At 44.3% G+C, this 20,000-nt stretch overlaps 1 protein-coding gene across 1 annotated transcript in view; it reads right to left on the reverse strand.

The window, feature by feature from the left end:
- The window catches only part of agrn (agrin), a gene marked incomplete at its 3' end in the record, with an annotated part of 389,991 nt that overhangs the window by 186,199 nt on the left and 183,792 nt on the right, over nucleotides 1–20,000 (reverse strand). Inside the window, exon 3 of the mRNA XM_079493547.1 lies at nucleotides 16,253–16,294. Within this exon, the coding sequence (XP_079349673.1) occupies nucleotides 16,253–16,294 (42 nt within the window). The remainder of the gene's footprint in view (nucleotides 1–16,252; nucleotides 16,295–20,000) is intronic.

Genomic DNA, 20,000 nt, shown 5'->3' on the forward strand with positions numbered 1-20,000 from the left:
TGTAGGTCTGCTATTTTTTTTAAATCGAAGAACCACTGACATAGAAACATAGCTTTTTCAGAAAACTGTCAGGATGTAGAAGACATTTATAGAATCTGATCTCAGGTCAGAATGGGTTAAACCCTACAGTACAGCATAGTGTACTTCATCGACCAGCGTCTCCCAGGGGTCTGTACTAGATCCTCTCCTTTATCCCCCTCTACGCCAAATCTCTTCATCAAAAATAGCCAATCTGCAAAGCTCAGCGTGGTCAGTCGGGTCACAATGTGAATGATACGATAAGAGCTTGCAGATCGGCTATTTTGGGGCGAATGTTCGCCTACTGTATGTGTTTAGGACGTCAGTGTTGAAGTGGCTAAGCGTAGATAACCAGATAAGTCCTACAGCACATGGAAACTAACAATCTACAAGCTCAAATGCAGTGATTCTGCATGGAAAATATTCCATTCTTTGAAATAGAAAAAAAAATAACTTTTTCTTCTGATTGTCTTTTCAGGTTTTTTTTTTTTTTTAAATGTTGATACATTTTGAAACATTATTTGAAACATTTCGCTAATAAGATGCCCCAGACAGGTTGAAAGCAGTTAACAACACACTAGCACACACACACACACACACACACACACACACACACACACACACACACACACACACACACACACACACACACACACACACACACACACACACACACACACACACACACACACACACACACACACACACACACACACACTAGTGTAGTAGCGCTTCCACCACCAGCAACCATCGTATCCCCCCTCGGAGGCTGTCTGTTCTTCACCGGAACAAACCGGAGGAACTGTTCAGAATCCCTACGAACATGCCCCTACACGCCTTTTCCTCCCTCTCCCTCATTATGTAAATGCAGTAGTGAGCGAGGTGTCGAGGGGGGCTTCCCGGCATGCTAAACAGCCTCGATATGTTGTTTTCGCGCCAACGCTTGCATCGTTATGAGAAAATAAAAAAAGTCCAGGCCGGAAGGTGGAAGGTGGGAGGTGTAGTGGTGGTGGTGGTGGTGGCTGAGGAGGGCAGCGGATGAATGCTGAAGGTGGGAGGTGGTGGTGGTGGTGGTGGTGGTGGTGGTGGTTGGATGAGCGGGGAGGCGGGTGAATGCTGAATGCTGAAGGTGGGAGGTGGTGGTGGTGGTGGTGGTGGTGGTGGTTGGATGAGCGGGGAGGCGGGTGAATGCTGAATGTGGAAGGTGGGAGGTGGTAGTGGTGGTGGTGGTGGTGGAGATAGGAACCGGCACAAAACAATAACAACTGATGCACAAACCAACCCACCTGCAGGCACAAATAAACCTCTGCCTTCCTCGCTCTTCCTATTATGGCTGAAAAGCTCTTGATTTTCTTGTAAAGACTTCTTTCTCTCTCTCTCTCTCTCTCTCTCTCTGTCTCTCTCTCTCTCTTTTTGTCTTTGCTGGGCTTGTTGGGGTTCTCTCTCTCTGTCTCTGCTGTTTCTTTTCTCCCAATTTTCACTTCATCTCTCTTCCTCTCTCTCCCTCTCCCTCTCCCTCTCTCTCTCTCCCTCTCACTCTCCCTTCCCTCTCTCCCTCTCCCCCTCCCTCCCCCTCCCTCCCTCCCTCCTCCCCTCCCTCCCCCTCTCCCTCTCTCTCCCTCCCTCTCTCCCTCCCTCTCTCCCTCCCTCTCTCCCTCTCTCTCTCTCTCTCTCTCTCTTTGCCGTTATAAAGCTCATTACAGCTCAGTGGGACTGTTGTAATCAGCGTGCGATGCATTCCAGGCTAGCGTTAGCGGAACAGAGACGAGCCACACACTGCTTTGCACGGACCACAGACAATGACTTGATCAAATCTCCCCTCCATGTGTGACTGTCTGTGTAACTGTAACTCTGCGCGAGGTCTCTGTGTCAGTGGCTGTATCGCTGACAGCTGTCCCTGTGTATGGTGTGTGATTGTGCGTGCGTGGCGGTGCGCAACGTTGGCGTGCGTGCATCGTGCGGATGTGTTGACAAGGCCCAGTGGGGCGTTAATGGTGTCAGTGACATGTTGGTCGGCTGAGAGGCTGTGTGTGGTAATTGTGTCCAGCAGAGCAGAGCAGAGCACGTGAATTCAGGGCACACGCACATACATGCACACGTGCACGCACACGCACACACACACATACACACACACACACACACACAGATTCCTGTATGAGCACTACCTGGCTTGGTGGCTGTCAGAGATGTCAAGTGTAGCAGTTTAAACTAATGGAAACATATAATAATGTAGCCTACGTGTGTGTGTGTGTGTGTGTGTGTGTGTGTGTGTGTGTGTGTGTGTGTGTGTATGTGCGTGCGTGCGTGCGTGCGTGCGTGCGTGCGTGCGTGCGTGCGTGCGTGCCGTGCGTGCGTGCGTGTGTTGCAATAAATATCAATACTTGGCGCTGGTGTATCCGTTATATGTTGCGAGAGGAAGTGCGATGATTGTCGCAATATTGATTATTTGTCCCACTGTCACGATTAGCTATTGGAAATCAGTCGACACATTTGATTGACATATATAATATGTATATATATGTGCGTATACTGTATATGTGCGTACAGGGATATGGGGGGGAGGGTGAGTATGTTCTTGTCAGGGATGGATGCAGCTTCCTGTTCCATGGCAGAAGGAGATCTCCTAATGAGTCCAGAATTATTCATGAGCCTGCTGGTCCAACACTGTGACTCTACTGCAGAGGATCCTGACACATACACACATACACACTACATACACACAATACACACAATACACACTACACTGGATACACACAATACACACAATACACACAATACACACAATACACACAACACTGACACACTGCATACACACAATACACTTGTAGACGTGTATAATGAGGACACTCGTACACAAACAAAAACACGCACACATGCGTGCACGGCTATACTTGCAAGGGAAGTTTAGGACAAGCGTCTTTGGGTACTCAGAAAAGCGCTTTATAAGTCTGAGATAATATTATTATTATTACAAGCTTCCAGATCTGCTAGTTGGTGCGTGAAGTTTTTTTTTTTTTTTAAAGGCATGAATACAACCCTGACCCCTAAACCTAAACCTCTATAATCCTAATCCTATCCCCAACCTGAATAGTTTCCTAATTGTAAGACTAATTCCCCAAGATCTCTTTTAACCACAAAACAAGCCTTTCTCCGGTGAGGAGTGAGGAGGACCATGTCCCTCCAATTGTCCTCCATACGATGTCTATTTCTTACATTCTACGGTAGGTTACCTGTGGGGACTTCGTTGAGATGTCCTCACAGGTATAATACAAACGTGTGTGTGTGTGTGTGTGTGTGTGTGTGTGTGTGTGTGTGTCAGGGTCAGGCTGTGTTTCGGGGGGGGATTACAGCGGTGTGGGTGGATAGTTCTCCTGTACTCCATCATCCATACAGACGTGATGTCTCTGCTCTCTGTCCCTCAGCTGTAATCCTTCTGCTCCTCTTCTTCCCTCTCCTGTTTATTTCATTCCTGTCCTCGCCCATGATCTGAGGCTCGATTGTGCGCACAAACACAGATGCACGAGCCTGCTAATCAGATGTGTGTGCGTGCGTGCGTGCGTGTGCGTGCGTGCGTGCGTGCGTGCGTGCGTGCGTGCGTGCGTGCGTGCGTCTCTACAACCTGTAAAACAGTGGCTGACTGAGGCAAAACAAAAGTTGTAATGTTGCAATGTTTCAAGGAGGACACACATATCAAAAGTACATCCCAAGCTAACTTGTGCATTTACAGTATATATATATATATATATATTTCTAACAGCAAATGCACAATTCTTAATGTTTTGTAAGTCAGTTTTCCAAAGTTCTATCCTCTCTATCATCATTCTACATCCACAGCTCTGTTTACATATTTTTTTATTCCCTTTTAATTATTTAGTTTAGACTGTTTTGCTCCACTTTTGCTTTGGCAACGTGGACGTATGTTTTCTCAAGGCAATACAGCCCCTTTGAATTGAACTGATACAGGGAGAGATAGAGAGAGAGAGAGAGAGAGAGAGAGAGAGAGAGAGAGAGAGAGAGAGAGAGAGAGAGAGAGAGAGAGAGAGAGAGAGGAGAGAGAGAGAGAGAGAGAGATACAGAATGAGAGAGAGGAGAGAGAAATGGCAGCCACCAAGGAGACAGCCAGCTTCCCATAGCAACCTGTGCTACGTGGAACACACACACACACACCACACACACACACACACACACACACACACACACACACACACACACACACACACACACACACACACACACACACACACACACACACACACACACAGCAACACTCATAGCTTCATTAAATCCCATCCTCTCTACAGGAAGAGCGTTGACTGTGTGTCGACTGTTAGACTGTGACTCACTAGGAGAAGGAGAGCCTATAGACTGTTAGACTGTGACTCACTAGGAGAAGGAGAGCCTATAGACTGTTAGACTGTGACTCACTAGGAGAAGGAGAGCCTATAGACTGTTAGACTGTGACTCACTAGGAGAAGGAGAGCCTATAGACTGTTAGACTGTGACTCACTAGGAGAAGGAGAGCCTATAGACTGTTAGACTGTGACTCACTAGGAGAAGGAGAGCCTATAGACTGTTAGACTGTGACTCACTAGGAGAAGGAGAGCCTATAGACTGTTAGACTGTGACTCACTAGGAGAAGGAGAGCCTATAGACTGTTAGGACTGTGACTCACTAGGAGAAGGAGAGCCTCATAGACTGTTAGACTGTGACTCACTAGGAGAAGGAGAGCCTATAGACTGTTAGACTGTGACTCACTAGGAGAAGGAGAGCCTATAGACTGTTAGACTGTGACTCACTAGGAGAAGGAGAGCCTATAGACTGTTAGACTGTGACTCACTAGGAGAAGGAGAGCCTATAGACTGTTAGACTGTGACTCACTAGGAGAAGGAGAGCCTATAGACTGTTAGACTGTGACTCCACTAGGAGAAGGAGAGCCTATAGACTGTTAGACTGTGACTCACTAGGAGAAGGAGAGCCTATAGACTGTTAGACTGTGACTCACTAGGAGAAGGAGAGCCTATAGACTGTTAGACTGTGACTCACTAGGAGAAGGTGAGCCTATAGACTGTTAGACTGTGACTCACTAGGAGAAGGAGAGCCTATAGACTGTTGGACTGTGACTCACTAGGAGAAGGAGAGCCTATAGACTGTTAGACTGTGACTCACTAGGAGAAGGAGAGCCTATAGACTGTTAGACTGTGACTCACTAGGAGAAGGAGAGCCTATAGACTGTTAGACTGTGACTCACTAGGAGAAGGAGAGCCTATAGACTGTTAGACTGTGACTCACTAGGAGAAGGAGAGCCTATAGACTGTTAGACGGTGACTCACTAGGAGAAGGAGAGCCTATAGACTGTTAGACTGTGACTCACTAGGAGAAGGAGAGCCTATCATAGACTGTTAGACTGTGACTCACTAGGAGAAGGAGAGCCTATCATAGACTGTTAGACTGTGACTCACTAGGAGAAGGAGAGCCTATAGACTGTTAGACTGTGACTCACTAGGAGAAGGAGAGCCTATAGACTGTTAGACTGTGACTCACTAGGAGAAGGAGAGCCTATAGACTGTTAGACTGTGACTCACTAGGAGAAGGAGAGCCTATAGACTGTTAGACCGTGACTCACTAGGACAAGGAGAGCCTATAGACTGTTAGACCGTGACTCACTAGGACAAGGAGAGCCTATCACAACAACACCATATTGTTTCTCAGACACGTTTCGCCCGCGTTCCCCTTCATTAGCGACCCCGACGCCGGTCACACATTTCTAAACGCTGCTAGTTTTCTCCAAACATCACCACCTCGACAATTGAATTAGCGCCTGCCCATCATCACGGGGCGTCGAGCAGAACGCCGAGCGCCCTTGTTTTAACCCATTGAGGCCTGAGGACGATTCTTTAAAAAATGTCTTCTAAATCCTGACAGTTTTCTGAAAAACCCTATGTTTCTATGTCAGTGGTGCTCATTCTGCTCAACGTTTTTCATGTCAAGGACCCCCAGAATTATCTGTATTTGGCACGCAGACCCCCATCTGAAAATATGTTGTTCCAGGGCCCCCCCCCCCCAGAAGCAAATATTTGAGTTAAAAACGTTCGATCTGAAAGAATATATATATTCAATGATTTGCGCCACATTTTCACGATTTTTCGAAAAAATAGCAGACCAAGCTCAATAGCAGACAAGCTCATAGCGCGGCACCGAGTGCCGCGCTATGAACTTGTAGATCTGCTATTTTTCAATAGCTAAAGTATGATATAACGCTATAAACACCAAGAGGGGTTCCCGCTCAAAATGGCTTAAATAACTCGATGGTTGGCGTTAATGAGAGAAATGAAATGAATGACAACCGGAATGGAGCCAGTGGCTGCGTGGAGCACGCAAAGGACATAACACGAGACGAGAGCTCATTTACTTACAGCCACGTTAGTCCACTCGCACATGATGCTAATTGACCCTAATGTACGTGACAGGGAGTTGAAGATGTGAGCGACTCTTGAGCTGCTTCCATAGTGGCCGAGAGCAGAGCATTCATTAACCCCATTCCAACCTTTTTATCGCTGGCGCTAATTTAATGGAACCAATTGGACCCTTAACCCATTTTGGGCGGGAACCCCTTTTGGTGTTAGCATTATGCTATGCTTTAGCTATTGAAAAATAGCAGATCTACAAGCTCATAGCGCGCCACCGAGTGGCGCGCTACGAGCTTGTAGGTCTGCTATTTTTGAAAAATCTTTGAATAGGTATATATTTTTTCAGAGCGAACATTTTTTTTTATTTCGACGTCAGGCCTAAATGGGTTAAGTTATGGGTCCATTTGGTTCCATTTGTACCACTCTCAGAGTTGCGTATTATAGACGTAATTGTAACGTGTTGTAATTTGGACTGCTGAGAACCAGCGCACTAGTAGAGAGCAAACACAGAGCAAAGACAATTACAGAAGATGCACATTTTCACCAGAAATTCAAAATCTTCAAAAAAGTTTGAAAATAGTGCAAACAGTCGATGTGGAAGCAGACTGAATGTTGCCATGTGACGCGTTGTGAGTTTGTAGATGGGCTATTATTGCTGTTTTGTCATAACGAACAATATAGCGTGTAAATGGTTTAACCCATTTTGACCTGGGAACGATTCTTCTAAATCCTGACAGTTTTCTGAAAAACTCATGTTTCTTTGTCAGTCGTTCTCAAAAAATGTCATGTCATGGACCCCCAAAAATATGTAATAAGTAATTGGCCGCCGACCCCCAGCATCTGAAAATATGTTGTTCCAGGAACCCCCTCAGAAGCAAAGATTTGAGTTAAAAACTTTCGCTCTGAAAGAATATATATTCAAAGATTTGTGCCACATTTTCACGATTTTTCAAAAATAGCAGACCTACAAGTTCACTCTATGAGATCTGCTATTTTTCAATAGCTAAAGTATAACATAATGCTTTAAAACACCAGAAGGGCTTCCCGCCCAAAATGGTTTAAGGGCCTCTGATACGAGACACTGAGTAACAACAACACCCCCTCATGTCACTCCATACGTTGCATTTCAGTAGACAGACGCGCTGCGTTGTTTTTTTCATCGCCTCGCCTCTTCCTCCCTCCATCGCAGTGAAGGGTAAAAGAAAACATCGACGCTAGCACAAAGTTTGGTGCTGATTTATTTTGTCTAATGAGGCGAGAAAATGGAGTCGAGGCTAGAAACTTTCCAGGATTGAGTTCCAGCTGTCAAAGGTGTTATTTCATCAGCGGGGTGAGAACAATTATTGCTTATACATTAATCGTCTATGTACTGTACTGTAAAAATGAAGCGCGCATTCGAAACGATCGACATGTGCTATAAAGCAGTATTCATTATAATTGGTGCTGTATTGAGTTCTGTGATTTGAAGGGGTTCGTGTTCAACTATGACCAAAATGCAAACATGGCATTAATTAACCCATTAAGACCTGGAACGCATCTGTGTCACCTTAGCTTTTAACCACTTTAACCCTATACTTTTAAACTTTAGCTGTTGAAAAATAGCAGATATACAAGCTCATAGTGCAGCACCGAGTGCCGCGCTACGAGTTTGTATATCTGCCATATACATTCTTTCACAGCGAACATTTTTAATTTAAATCTTTCCAAGCTCGTAGCGCGCCACCAAGTGGCGCGCTACGAGCTTGTAGGTCTGCTATGAACCACTGACATAGAAACATAGCTTTTTCAGAAAACTGACAGGATGTAGAAGACATTTTTAGAATCTGATCTCAGGTCAAAATGCAGGTGCAGGTTTCCAGGATACCCACTGCCTGCCTGTGTGCCAGAGCTTCATGTGATTGACTGGGCTGCAGAGTTGCCACCTCGCCACCTGGGACTACAGTTCCAGTCTATTAGCCCATTTTGACCTGATTCTACAAATGTCTTCTATATCCTGACAGTTTTCTGAAAAACCCATGTTTCTATGTCAGTGGTTCTCAAACATTTTCATGTCAAGGACACCCAAAAATATATGTAATTGGCCGCCGACCCCCATCTGAAAATATATTGTTCCAGGGACCGCCCCCAGAAGCAAAGATTTGAGTTAAAAACGTTCGCTCTGAAAGAATATATATTCAAAGATTCGTGCCACTATTTCACGATTTTTCTAAAATAGCAGACCTACAAGCTCGTAGCGCGCCACTCGGTGGCGCGCTACGAGCTTGTAGATCTGCTATTTTTCAATAGCTAAATTATAACATAATGTTTAAAACACCAAAAGGGGTTCCCGCCCAGAATGGGTTAGAGCGGCAGGCAGACAGACACCATGGAGGTGTTGAACTCCTCCAGTCTCCACGCTGGTGGGCAGGAACCTCATCTCTGCTTGCTTGAATCCCAGCATCTCTATTCTGTGGGGGAACGCTCGCCAAAAATAGCCTCTACAAGCCAACAACTCGCCGCAACATAATACAAAGAAATCAGACCCGACTGAAGTGAGTGGTGCTGTACTGTACTGTACTGTACTGTACTGTACTGTACTGTACTGTACTGTACTGTACTGTACTGTACTGTACTGTACTGTACTGTACTGTACAAGCTCTCCTCCCTGGCCTCTGTCTGTGTGTTAGCAGCCAATCTCAGTATTTTTGCATACCTTTCATTTATTTATGCTTGTTTTTCACATTTTTTTAATAGCCTACTGGGTCATTCATTTAACAACAAAAAAAGGCAACAACTTATTGGCAAAACAGATCTCAAGGAGCTTTAATTGGAGAGAAACAGCTGGTTTTCAGACTGTTATGATGAATATTCATCAGTGGGAGCCGTGGTGGTGAGGTAGCGTTTGATAGTGTTGGGTGTGTTGTTTCATGCTGCCAGACAGGCAGGGATGAACTCTTACCAGCTCTGAAGTTTGGAGTATGTGAGAGAGAGAGAGAGAGAGAGAGAGAGAGAGAGAGAGAGAGAGAGAGAGAGAGAGAGAGAGAGAGAGAGAGAGAGAGAGAGACATAGCAGTAAAGAATACTTCTAATGGTCTCACAGCCAGCCGGGCTGAACGATGCCGGGAACAGAAAGTCCCACCGGGGGCTTTGCTGAATGTGTTCCTGATAATTGCTCAATCACTCGCCCCATAGGCCAGCTTGTTTGCAAAAGCTGTTTGTGAAAAGATTCTTTGCTTCCCTTTTTTATTATTATTATTATTATTAAATTAGATGGCTTTATGATAAAAATGACTGGGTGGCAAAGTCAGTATGTGTCCTTGTGAAATGGCCGCCGCCGCGGTCGGCTTCAGCCAGTAATTGAGCGTGATTGGACTAGCAACGACAGATGAAATTGCTCTGACAAATGGTTCTAAAGAGAGAGAAGGGGAGAGGTCTCCATTGGCCTGTTTTCCAAACAAACACCGGAACACAGAGCCGCCCGCCCGCTGCTCTCCCGGGGGAAAATGAGAAATGGTAGGCAAGTCAGTGAGGCAGCTCATTTTTGTCTTTCTTTGAGGTTTCCCGTCTCCGAAAGAGAGAGAGAGAGAGAGAGAGAGAGAGAGCGCGCCACGCTTATCGATCGAAGTGCTCATTTCCAATGTATGGAAGTTTTGGCTGTCTGAAGGCGCAGTTTGTTTCTGCACTAGTCAACCGTTTAAAAGCTACTGCTGGACCTTAATTACATTTTCAATAGTTCTGTAGGCTTTCCATCAGCAGCCTGTGTGCGTGTGGGTTTTTTTTTTTATGTGCCAAGCAAAACATAAAAGTCTCCAGTCTCCAATAAGCGGGCTAAGCCTGCCCAAGGGGACAGAGTTTCTCCGGGTCATTTAGCGGCGGGCAGATTAGTGGAACAATTAGAGATGGCCCAAATACGACAGCGTGCCCCTGTCTCGGAGATGTATGGCAGTGGTGAGGTGGAAGGGAGGGAGGGGAGTGGTCTGTTTATAAGATGCTGGGGCGCCAAGGGGCTAATATAGCTCCGCCATTATTAGTCAAATCTGTTCCAAAGAGCAGTGGTGGGGGGGCTCTTGTTTCACTGAACTTGTCCTCGGCGCCAAGGACGCTCTGCTCCCGGATTCTTAACCCATTTTGGGCGGGAACACCTTTTGGTGTTAGCATTATGTTATGCTTTAGCTATTGAAAAATAGCAGATCTACAAGCTCATAGCGCGTCGAGCTTGTAGATATGCTATTTTTGAAAAATCGTGAAAATGTAGTGCAAAATATATTCTTTCAGAGCCAATGTTTTTAACTCAAATATTTGCTTCTGGGGGGGGTCCATGGAACAACATATTTTCAGATGGGGGTCGGCAGCCAATTACATATAATTTTTGGGGGTCCTTGTCATGAAATATTGAGAAACACTGATATAAAAACATGAGGTTTTTCAGAAAAAAATACATTTTAAAAAGACATTTTTTTAAATGTAGACGTCAGGCCAAAATGGGTTAATTACTGGAAATCACAGGCGAGAAATCTGCATTTTTAAACAGCCAAGCTGTCTCTGAACCTCTTGATGAGTTCATGTGGGAGAGTTATACTTCTCATGGAAGCAGGATTGAGTGATTTGTGATCGACGTCGAGCAAGATGGGAGAACCTTCGGGGCGACGTCGCAAACGCACGTTCCACCGCAAAACACTTGCATAAAGGCTTAGATGATATTTACGGCATGCATGCACCACCCACAATTAGCTGACGGATCCCGCCCAACCATGGGCCTCTAATCACAAGTTTAAAAAAAAAGAAGAAGAAGAAGTGACAAAGTCACAAAGCAGCCTTTAATTAGGCGCTCTCTTTGAAGGCTCAAAGTAGCAGTCACTCAGCTCAGGACGCACTACGCATTACTGCCTGTCTTCTCCTGATAATAAGACAGTTGTGTTGTTTTGGCCATATAGCCAACGAACGCACCAACCAAGCACAATTTGCAGCTTGGAGGGATTATAATGCAATACTCGACAGTACAGTAGAGCATATTGGACTTTGGAAACGGAGTCGCCAAACAATGTTTGATTAACCCGTTTTGACCCGAGATCAGATTCTAAAAATGTCTTCTACATCCTGACACTTTTCTGAAAAAGCTATGTTTCTATGTCAGTGGTTCTTCGGATTTTTCAAAAATAGCAGACCTACAAGCTCATAGCGCGCCACTCGGTGGCGCGCTATGAGCTTGTAGATCTGCTATTTTTCAAAAGCTAAAGCATAACGTGATGCTAACACCAAAAGGGGTTCCCGCCCAAAATGGATTAATGTACAGTCCCTTCTAGCATTCAGCTGTCAGCATCCCTTGTCCAAGTAAAATGGTGTTTGTGCAAACAGTTTAGGAACGGCTTGTTAAGTGAATGTCAAAGAAACATTATTACAGAGAACATTAAAAGTTACGATTGTCAAGTTTTATGACAGTTGTGTTCCTTCCCAGTGGAGAGAGAAAATACTAAAAATGTCCAAACTACAATACGTGCTCTGTCTGCTTCAATTAACTTGGCATTGACAACCAGTCAGTGTCCTACCCAACACCTTTAATGGAAGAGTAGGGAGACCACCTCCAACCTCTGCAGATGTGCTGTTTATACCTGCTCTACAATACAAGACCAATACAATCATGTTTTAGTCATTAGAATATAATATCCAGATTGTAGCTCTAATATGTTTTAGTCATTAGAATATAATATCCAGATTGTAGCTCTAATATGTTTTAGTCATTAGAATATAATATCCAGATTGTAGCTCTAATATGTTTTAGTCATTAGAATATAATATCCAGATTGTAGCTCTAATATAATAGTGCTCTGTTCAGATACTATAGATGTAAGTGAATAAGGGCCACATGTGAGTTCAGCACTTTGACACTTCTGTGTCACGCTTGTCACAACGTGTCAGTCATTCATGAGGAGCAGGTGAGAGCGTTTCCGGTGATGTATTATATATCAGACAAACGTTCCATAACCGCCGGCGACTGGAGGTTTGTCATGACATGATCTGAGACAGACTGGCAACCCAAAGAGAGGAGAAACCCCGCTGGGGTCTGGAAACCCCGCTGGGGTCTGGAAACCCCGCTGGGGTCTGGGGATGCTGCTGAGGTCGCCTGCCTCCCACGATTATGGACCGATTCCGTAAGCATTAAAGTATGAGGTATAAAGTACAGCAGCCTTGTGTTCCTAAAACAGAAAGATTGGGTATTGGGTAAGACTGACGTTATGTATCTTTCAGGACCTTTCACTGCTTTGTCTCAACCATTACTATATGGCTCTGGTCTCAGCCACCACGGTAGATATTTTGACATTCCGTTTTTTATGTTGCCACTACTGTTGGAGGTAGCAGCCATAAACTACACAGGTTCATCCCAATGTTCTGGGCATCTTTGTAATGTTAGTGTTAGTAAAAAGCAGGTAAAAGAGTAACGTTTGAGGCAGACTAACATCAGTCACTTTTCCATTCACTGTAGTAGAAGCTTGGTGCCAGGAAACCGCCTACAGGAAATACGTAGGCTGCGACCATGAGACCCGTTACGGAATCGGTCCATAGCCGTCTTCTCACACAATCATGGCAATCAGAGGCGCTGATCGTACTCGATTCTTCAATTTGCTACCTTTTCACCACAACAGTCCCCCCTCAACAGTAGTGGAAAAGTACCACATTTTAATTACTCAAGTACTGCACTTGGGTACAACGAATTTTTCTTTACTTTGAGTATTTCATTTTCTTTTATATCTAATTTATACTCCTGTCCTACTCAGAGATAAATATTGTACTTTTTAGTCCACTACAAATTATTGCACAGCTTTAGTTACTACGTTACTTTGCAGATTTTGATTATTATTATTACAAAATATATTAAATTAAGCACAATTTTATATTAATTTATATTATATATATAGCTGCGGCAACCGCGGATTTAGCCATGGGGATGTTGATGCCAATACCTTGGTACTTTTACTCAAGTACATTTTTGAATACAGACCTGTACATATGGTATATGGTGGTATTACTGAAGTCAAACATTGACTTCTTCCACCACTGCCCTTTGGGAACGAGACCTGGCATCAGCAGACAAAACAGATATCTCAATTGAAGTGTGATTTGATCTAGAATTTAGGGGCTGTGTGCAGAGAGTGCTTGCGGGCTCACTGACATCCTCGGCAAAACGTCCCCGTCAATCTAAGATGTGGCGAAAACTTTCCCCTTCTGTCAGCTCTCAGCAAACTATAGCACCGGGTGGCGGTGGCTCAGGGGTAGAGTGGCTGGATGGTAACCACAAGGTTGCCTGTTCGAACCCGGGCTCCCCCAGAGTTAGTGTCGAAGTGTCCTTGAGCAAGACACTGAACCCCAAATTGCTCCCGATGTGCTGGCTAGTGCCTTGCATGGTTTCTGCCGCCATCGGTGTATGAATGTGTGAATTGATCTATGTAAAGCGCCTTGGATAAAGGCGCTATATAAATGCACCATTTACCATTTTTATCACTATGCCCCAAACCATGCCCTCTCACTCCCACTGAGGGAAACGCGGGGGGAAAAATGGCGCCTGTAATTTATTCTACGGGAGCCTTGTTCATCGAGACTAAAGCAAGACTCCGAGAGAGGCAGAATTAATTATGACTAGTCGTCCAATCTTAATTAAATCTTTTCACATCACAGATTTCACAAAACAGAGGCTTGAATATCAACCTCATCTTTTGGAGGGGTTTGCCGGCTGAAAATGTCTCACATCCAGATTATCAAAGGTATAGGCTGTAAACGCACCCCCCTCCAGCATTAGGCTCTTATCCCATTTATAAATAAAAAAATAAATAAAACGTTCGCTCTGAAAGAATAATATATCCAAAGATGTGTGCCGCATTTTTATGATTTTTCAAAAATAGCAGACCTACAAGAATGACATTCAGTAGATCCTGTGATGTGTTGTGTCAGATGTAATTTCCTAGAGTCTAGTAGGACTATAGTAAATAACAATAAAGACATTGTTGTAAAAAAATACATATTTAGCCACCTGTTGGAATGCCCCCGCCCCCCTGTCAAAAATAGCTGAAATCGCTAAAACGAAAGAAAGCAGCAAATGAAAAAATAAATGAAAAATAATAAAAACCAAAGTTGTCCTTTAACTTACAACACTTGAGTAAATGCACTTAGTTACTTTTCCTCTGGGAGGATGTTTTGAAGTTATCAAGGCAAGGCTTGTTGCCCTTCCCGAGTACACAGAGCTCCAGACGAGCGCCTGCACTCCGTAACCATGTTGTTTTTCCCTGCCAACTGTTTGTAGACTCAGCAGAAGCTTACGCAAGCATCTCACCCACAGAGGACGAGGAGTTCAACGGGTGGCAGAGATTTTCTGTTGTTGGGTTTTTTTCCCCTCCAACAAAAGGATAGAGAAACAAATTAGTTTCGAGTTCTGACACGCTTCCACCACCCGTCAGCCTGGTCTGACAGAGCCTCACCTCACCTCGCTCGCCTTGCCGTCCTCAATACACTGAGCACAGACTGGGAACAAAGACAAAAATGGGTTTCGTTCCCGACAGGCAACGATATTGTGATGTTGCTACTTTTACTTAAGTAAACATTCTAGTAGTTCTTCCACCACTGCTCATTTGCAGCCTGCACAACGGTGCATGGAGGGACTGAGGATCTTCCAACATCTTGTAACTACATGGACAGAGTGCACAGATGCAAAGACAGAAGAGCAAGGTCTTTGCATCTGGTGATCGGATCCACTCGGTTCTTTGAGACGCTCGGAACGCAGTGACTATGAAACGACGTGACGCTTGACAAGACTGCCACTCATACTGTCAAGAACACACAGACCACAAGACGCATACACCAGGCTGCCGTGATTCCTTCGTGCTGCAGTTAATCCTTGACACACACAGAGATGAGGGTTTGCTGTGACATGCCCCAGCTGCAGAATAATCTTACAGTAGAGTCAACAATGGGGCAAGTCAAGATCTGCATGGGAACGATCGATGGTGGTTGGATATCAACGGACCATGAGCGGCCCAAACACGGCCAAGCTCAGCTATCTGGAGCAGCCATCTGAGATCTGTGAGCTGCGATACGTTGGAATTAACCACTTAAACCCCCGATTTAATTGGCTGGTGTCCCCCAGAGGTCTATCATTCCTTGGCCCTCACATGTTTCCCCTCTACAACCAGATACACATACAAGTTGGAAATGCATGCCCTACCGCAATATGCAATATTTGTCGTACAGCCCAGTGTGGTTTGAAACACATCAAATCAAGAAGTCATCCGAAGACAAGCCACACAAAACCTGGCCGCAACAGCAGTTCCCAACCCTTTCTGCATCAGGGCCCACTCGCGAGAGCGTTCGCAGCCCAGTGAGCCCACACATCTGACGGCCTGCCGTGTTAAGTAGCCAGATGGGTGGGGATGCACACATTTTCCGGAGCATTTTCCTTTTGATGATCAATCGTATCGGCTGAGTTCCGGCTTGGATCAATGGAACCAACATAGAGTATACATTCTAATTATCGGTATCACAATGGAAATATTTTTTGTTAATTTTTAAGATTGAAAGATATTTTTTTTACATGAATTAAAATTAACATAAAAACCTTTAGAATTATAAATTGTGTGTTTCCCACAGGCTGTGGGAAACACACTGGTATACAGATAGTGAAGCGAGGCAGCAGCAGCAACACCGTATAGGCAGGCTGTGGATGTGCAACAGCCCCCCAGAGCAGAGCCCCGGCTGCCCACTTCAAAGGCAGCCGCTCCGGGGGGCCCGGAGGTCATTATTTGCAGACGGTTCGCCACACAAAACACTGGCTCTCGCTCATGAAGAGATTCACTGAGGACTTACCATCTGCAGGCTGGGCTGGCGTGAAGACGTGAGGAGGCTTGTCTGGAAGAGATAAAACACAGAGAAATAGCATTTTAGTTTGGGGTGGTGGTGGGAGGGGGTAGAATCACGGAGGTCCCATGGGTGACGGCCAAATAATTGAGTTTCTCAACAAAAAAAAAAGATAGGGAAGAAATAGACGTGGTGCTTTGGAGCAGTGGTGGAAAGTAACTAAGTATATATTTATTTACCCAAGTACTGCAGTTAATTACAATTTTGAGTGATTCTATTTTTTTAATATACTTTAACCCATTTTGACCTGAGATCAGATTCTAAAAATGTCTTCTACATCCTGACAGTTTTCTGAAAAAGCTATGTTTCTATGTCAGTGGTTCTTCGATTTTTCAAAAATAGCAGACCTACAAGCTCGTAGCGCGCCACTCGGTGGCGCGCTATGAGCTTGTAGATCTGCTATTTTTCAATAGCTAAAGCATGACATAATGCTTGAAACACCAAAAGGGGTTCCCGCCCAAAATGGGTTAAACCTATAATACACTACATCTCAGAGGCAAATATTGTACTTTTTAATCCACTGCAATTATTTCACAGCTCATTTCACAACAATTATACACGTTACTTTGCAGAATTAAATTATTAACCAATTAAGCCCTATTTGATACTTAAGCTATTAAAAAATAGCCAATCTACAAGTTCACAAAGCATCTTCTTGCGACACCTTGCGAGCTTGCAATTTCTGAAATATTGATATTTTGGCTATTTCCTCTACCATAAGCCCTCAATGAATTGCATTGAATTGCATTGAATTGAATGGGGCTATGGGGGTGTTGTGCTAATTGTTGTGCAATTGTTGTGCTAATTCGCTTATTTCCATCACTCAAAAATGATGGCGGCATTTTTTTTTAATATATACTCTCTGCATAATGTAAATAGTATCCCAAGCGGACTAATTATTTCGATGGAAATAAGCGAATTAGCACAAAAACCCAACCCCCATTGAGGGCTTATGGTATAGGGGAAATAGCCAATAATGCACTTTTGCACAAAATAACACCTGGACCTCTTTGGTGGGGACATAACAACTACAAATAGAGGTAAGAAAGCCTTCTAGTATGGAATTCTCCTTTAAGCATATTTCGATGCCACATTTTGAATGGAAGCCTTTTGCTTTGTAACTAACAGTATCTTTATATTGCGGTATTGCTGTTGCTTTTACTCGAGTACTTCTTCCACCACTGCTTGTGAGAGTGTCAAACATCGTCTAATGGCGTGTCTGAGTCCAGGAGGAACCCTGCTGAGATAATCAGCAGGGGGGACAGCTTTTCCCTGATAGCACAGACGATGTCGTTTTGTCTTTTGTTTTGTTCTCGTCTGATGTCCCTCTCTCCCAACCCACAGAGACAATTCACACACGGTGACAGAAAAATGAGACCTGGGACTGGAGCGGAGCACTTTGCAGTTATTATTATGAGAAAAAAGATGGGTCTCGTCTTTAAAAAAACCTCCAGTGATGACAGGTACCAGTGTCTGGTTCAATGACTGATACTGCTGCTGTCGGGCAGAAACCTAGTATCTCCATATTGTTTTTCTGTTTCGTTTTTCTTAACCCATTTAGGCCTGACGTCGAAAGAATATATATTCAAAGATTTGTGCCGCGATTTGTGTCACGATTTTTCAAAAAATAGCAGACCTACAAGCTCGTAGCGCGCCACTCTGTGGCGCGCTACGAGCTTGTAGATCTGCTATTTTTCAATAGCTAAAGTATAACATAATGCTTAGTTAAAACACCAAAAGGGGTTCCCGCCCCAATATGGGTTAAAGGAAGCCCTACTTCGTCGTACAAACATGCAGTGCAAGAGTAGCGAAAATACAAATTATCGCCATTTATGAAAGTGCGTCTGTGGGTTTGATACATATTTTATCAATGAAAAGAAAAAGCTTGTGACTAAATAATAACTACATAACTACAGATATTATGTTTCCCTTCAGTCACCATTTACAGCGACTATAGGCCTATTCTTTTTTTTCAGTCCCCCCCCCCACCCAAAACAAAATGCTGAATCAATCATTGCTTCCCCCCCTATTGTATCAAATGACATGACGTTTCTCTCCCACTAACACCATGCGGATAATGACATAAACGGCGCCGCAGTGTCCTGGAGACTGTTAACCAATTCTTGGCGGGAACCCCTTTTGGTGTTAGCATTATGTTATGCTTTAGCTATTGAAAAATAGCAGATCTACAAGCTCATAGCGCGCCACCGAGTGGCGCGCTACGAGCTTGTAGGTCTGCTATTTTTGAAAAATCGAAGAACCACTGACATAGAAACATAGCTTTTTCAGAAAACTGTCAGGATGTAGAAGACATTTTTAGAATCTGATCTCAGGTCAGAATGGGTTAAACATGACCTCCCCTGTGTCGGGTGATTCAATCTGGACTGACGCTCCCGAGGAGAGGCATGCGTTTGAGGTCCTAATCTGGAGCGTTATTTTACAGAGTAAAACATTATGACCAAACTGAATAGTAGAGAATGTTAATAATTACAATACAACGAGTACATCTGCAGTGGTTGGAGGAGGTGTTCCTACTCTTCCATTGAGACATTTAGACTGGTAGGTGTCGGGGGTAGGACATCGACTGGTTGACTGGTTGAAGTAGTACTGCCTGAAGCTAATGAGTGTGTTATCCCTCTAAATGGTAAATGGTGCATTTATATATCGCCTTTATCCAAGGCGCTTTACAGAGATTGTGCATTACATTCACCCATTCACACACACATTTACACACCGATGGTGGCGGAAACCATGCAAGGCACCAACCAGCACATCAGGAGCAATTTGGGGTTCAGTGTCTTGCCCAAGGACACTTCGACATGTAGACAGGAGGAGCCGGGATTCGAACCGCCGACCCATGGATCATTGGACGACCTGCTCTACCTCTTGAGCCACAGTGGTTGGAGGAGGTATTCCTACTCTTCTATTGAGACATTTAGACTGGTAGGTGTCGGGTAGGACATCGACTGGTTGAAGTAGTACTGCCTGAAGCTAATGAGTGTGTTATCTCTCTGCTCTGACCGCGTTGTTCCTTTCTACGCCGCGTAACGAAGACCCGCAGTGATTGGCCAGTAGTCACTGTGATGTGATTGGCAGTTATTCTTCCCTGGTTCCAACTGTTTCCTTATGCTTTCGCCACAAAAAACTATGACTAAACCTAACTTTAAACTTTCCAGTTTTTCATGTGTCTATGAGGTGACAGTACTTCGTTAGACACCCTGGAGTCGTTTTTATGTGCAATGGTGTATTAACTTTGTATTTAGGGTTTCTTCCTGGAGGCTGAACCCTTGACAGTCAAACGGGCCAATAAAATAAACAGTAATATATTAGTGACATCACACTATCAGCCCCACCCCTAATCCCTCCCCCTTTATCATACAACTACAGCTGTGGGTGCGGCTTCAGTTCAGGTGGATCACCACCCATCACCACCCACCAGGCAAACCACAGTGCCCACATAAAAACAACATTATAACAAATACTGTACACTTTTTTGAAAAAATTATACCTCCTTATATAACAATAAGACCTGATGATCATGTTTTAGGGTTGGAAAAAATCACGGCACTCCATCTTTAACCTCACAAAAAAAACCTAACCTTAACCCTAACCGTAACCTGACAAAAACTATGCCTAAACCTATACTATAGCCCTAACTGTGTGTCCTTAACAACTAAAAAAGACATGCACATTAAAA

The sequence above is a fragment of the Electrona antarctica genome (genome assembly GCF_951216825.1).
Source record: "Electrona antarctica genome assembly, chromosome: 2".
In the NCBI taxonomy this organism is placed as follows: Eukaryota; Metazoa; Chordata; class Actinopteri; order Myctophiformes; family Myctophidae; genus Electrona; species Electrona antarctica.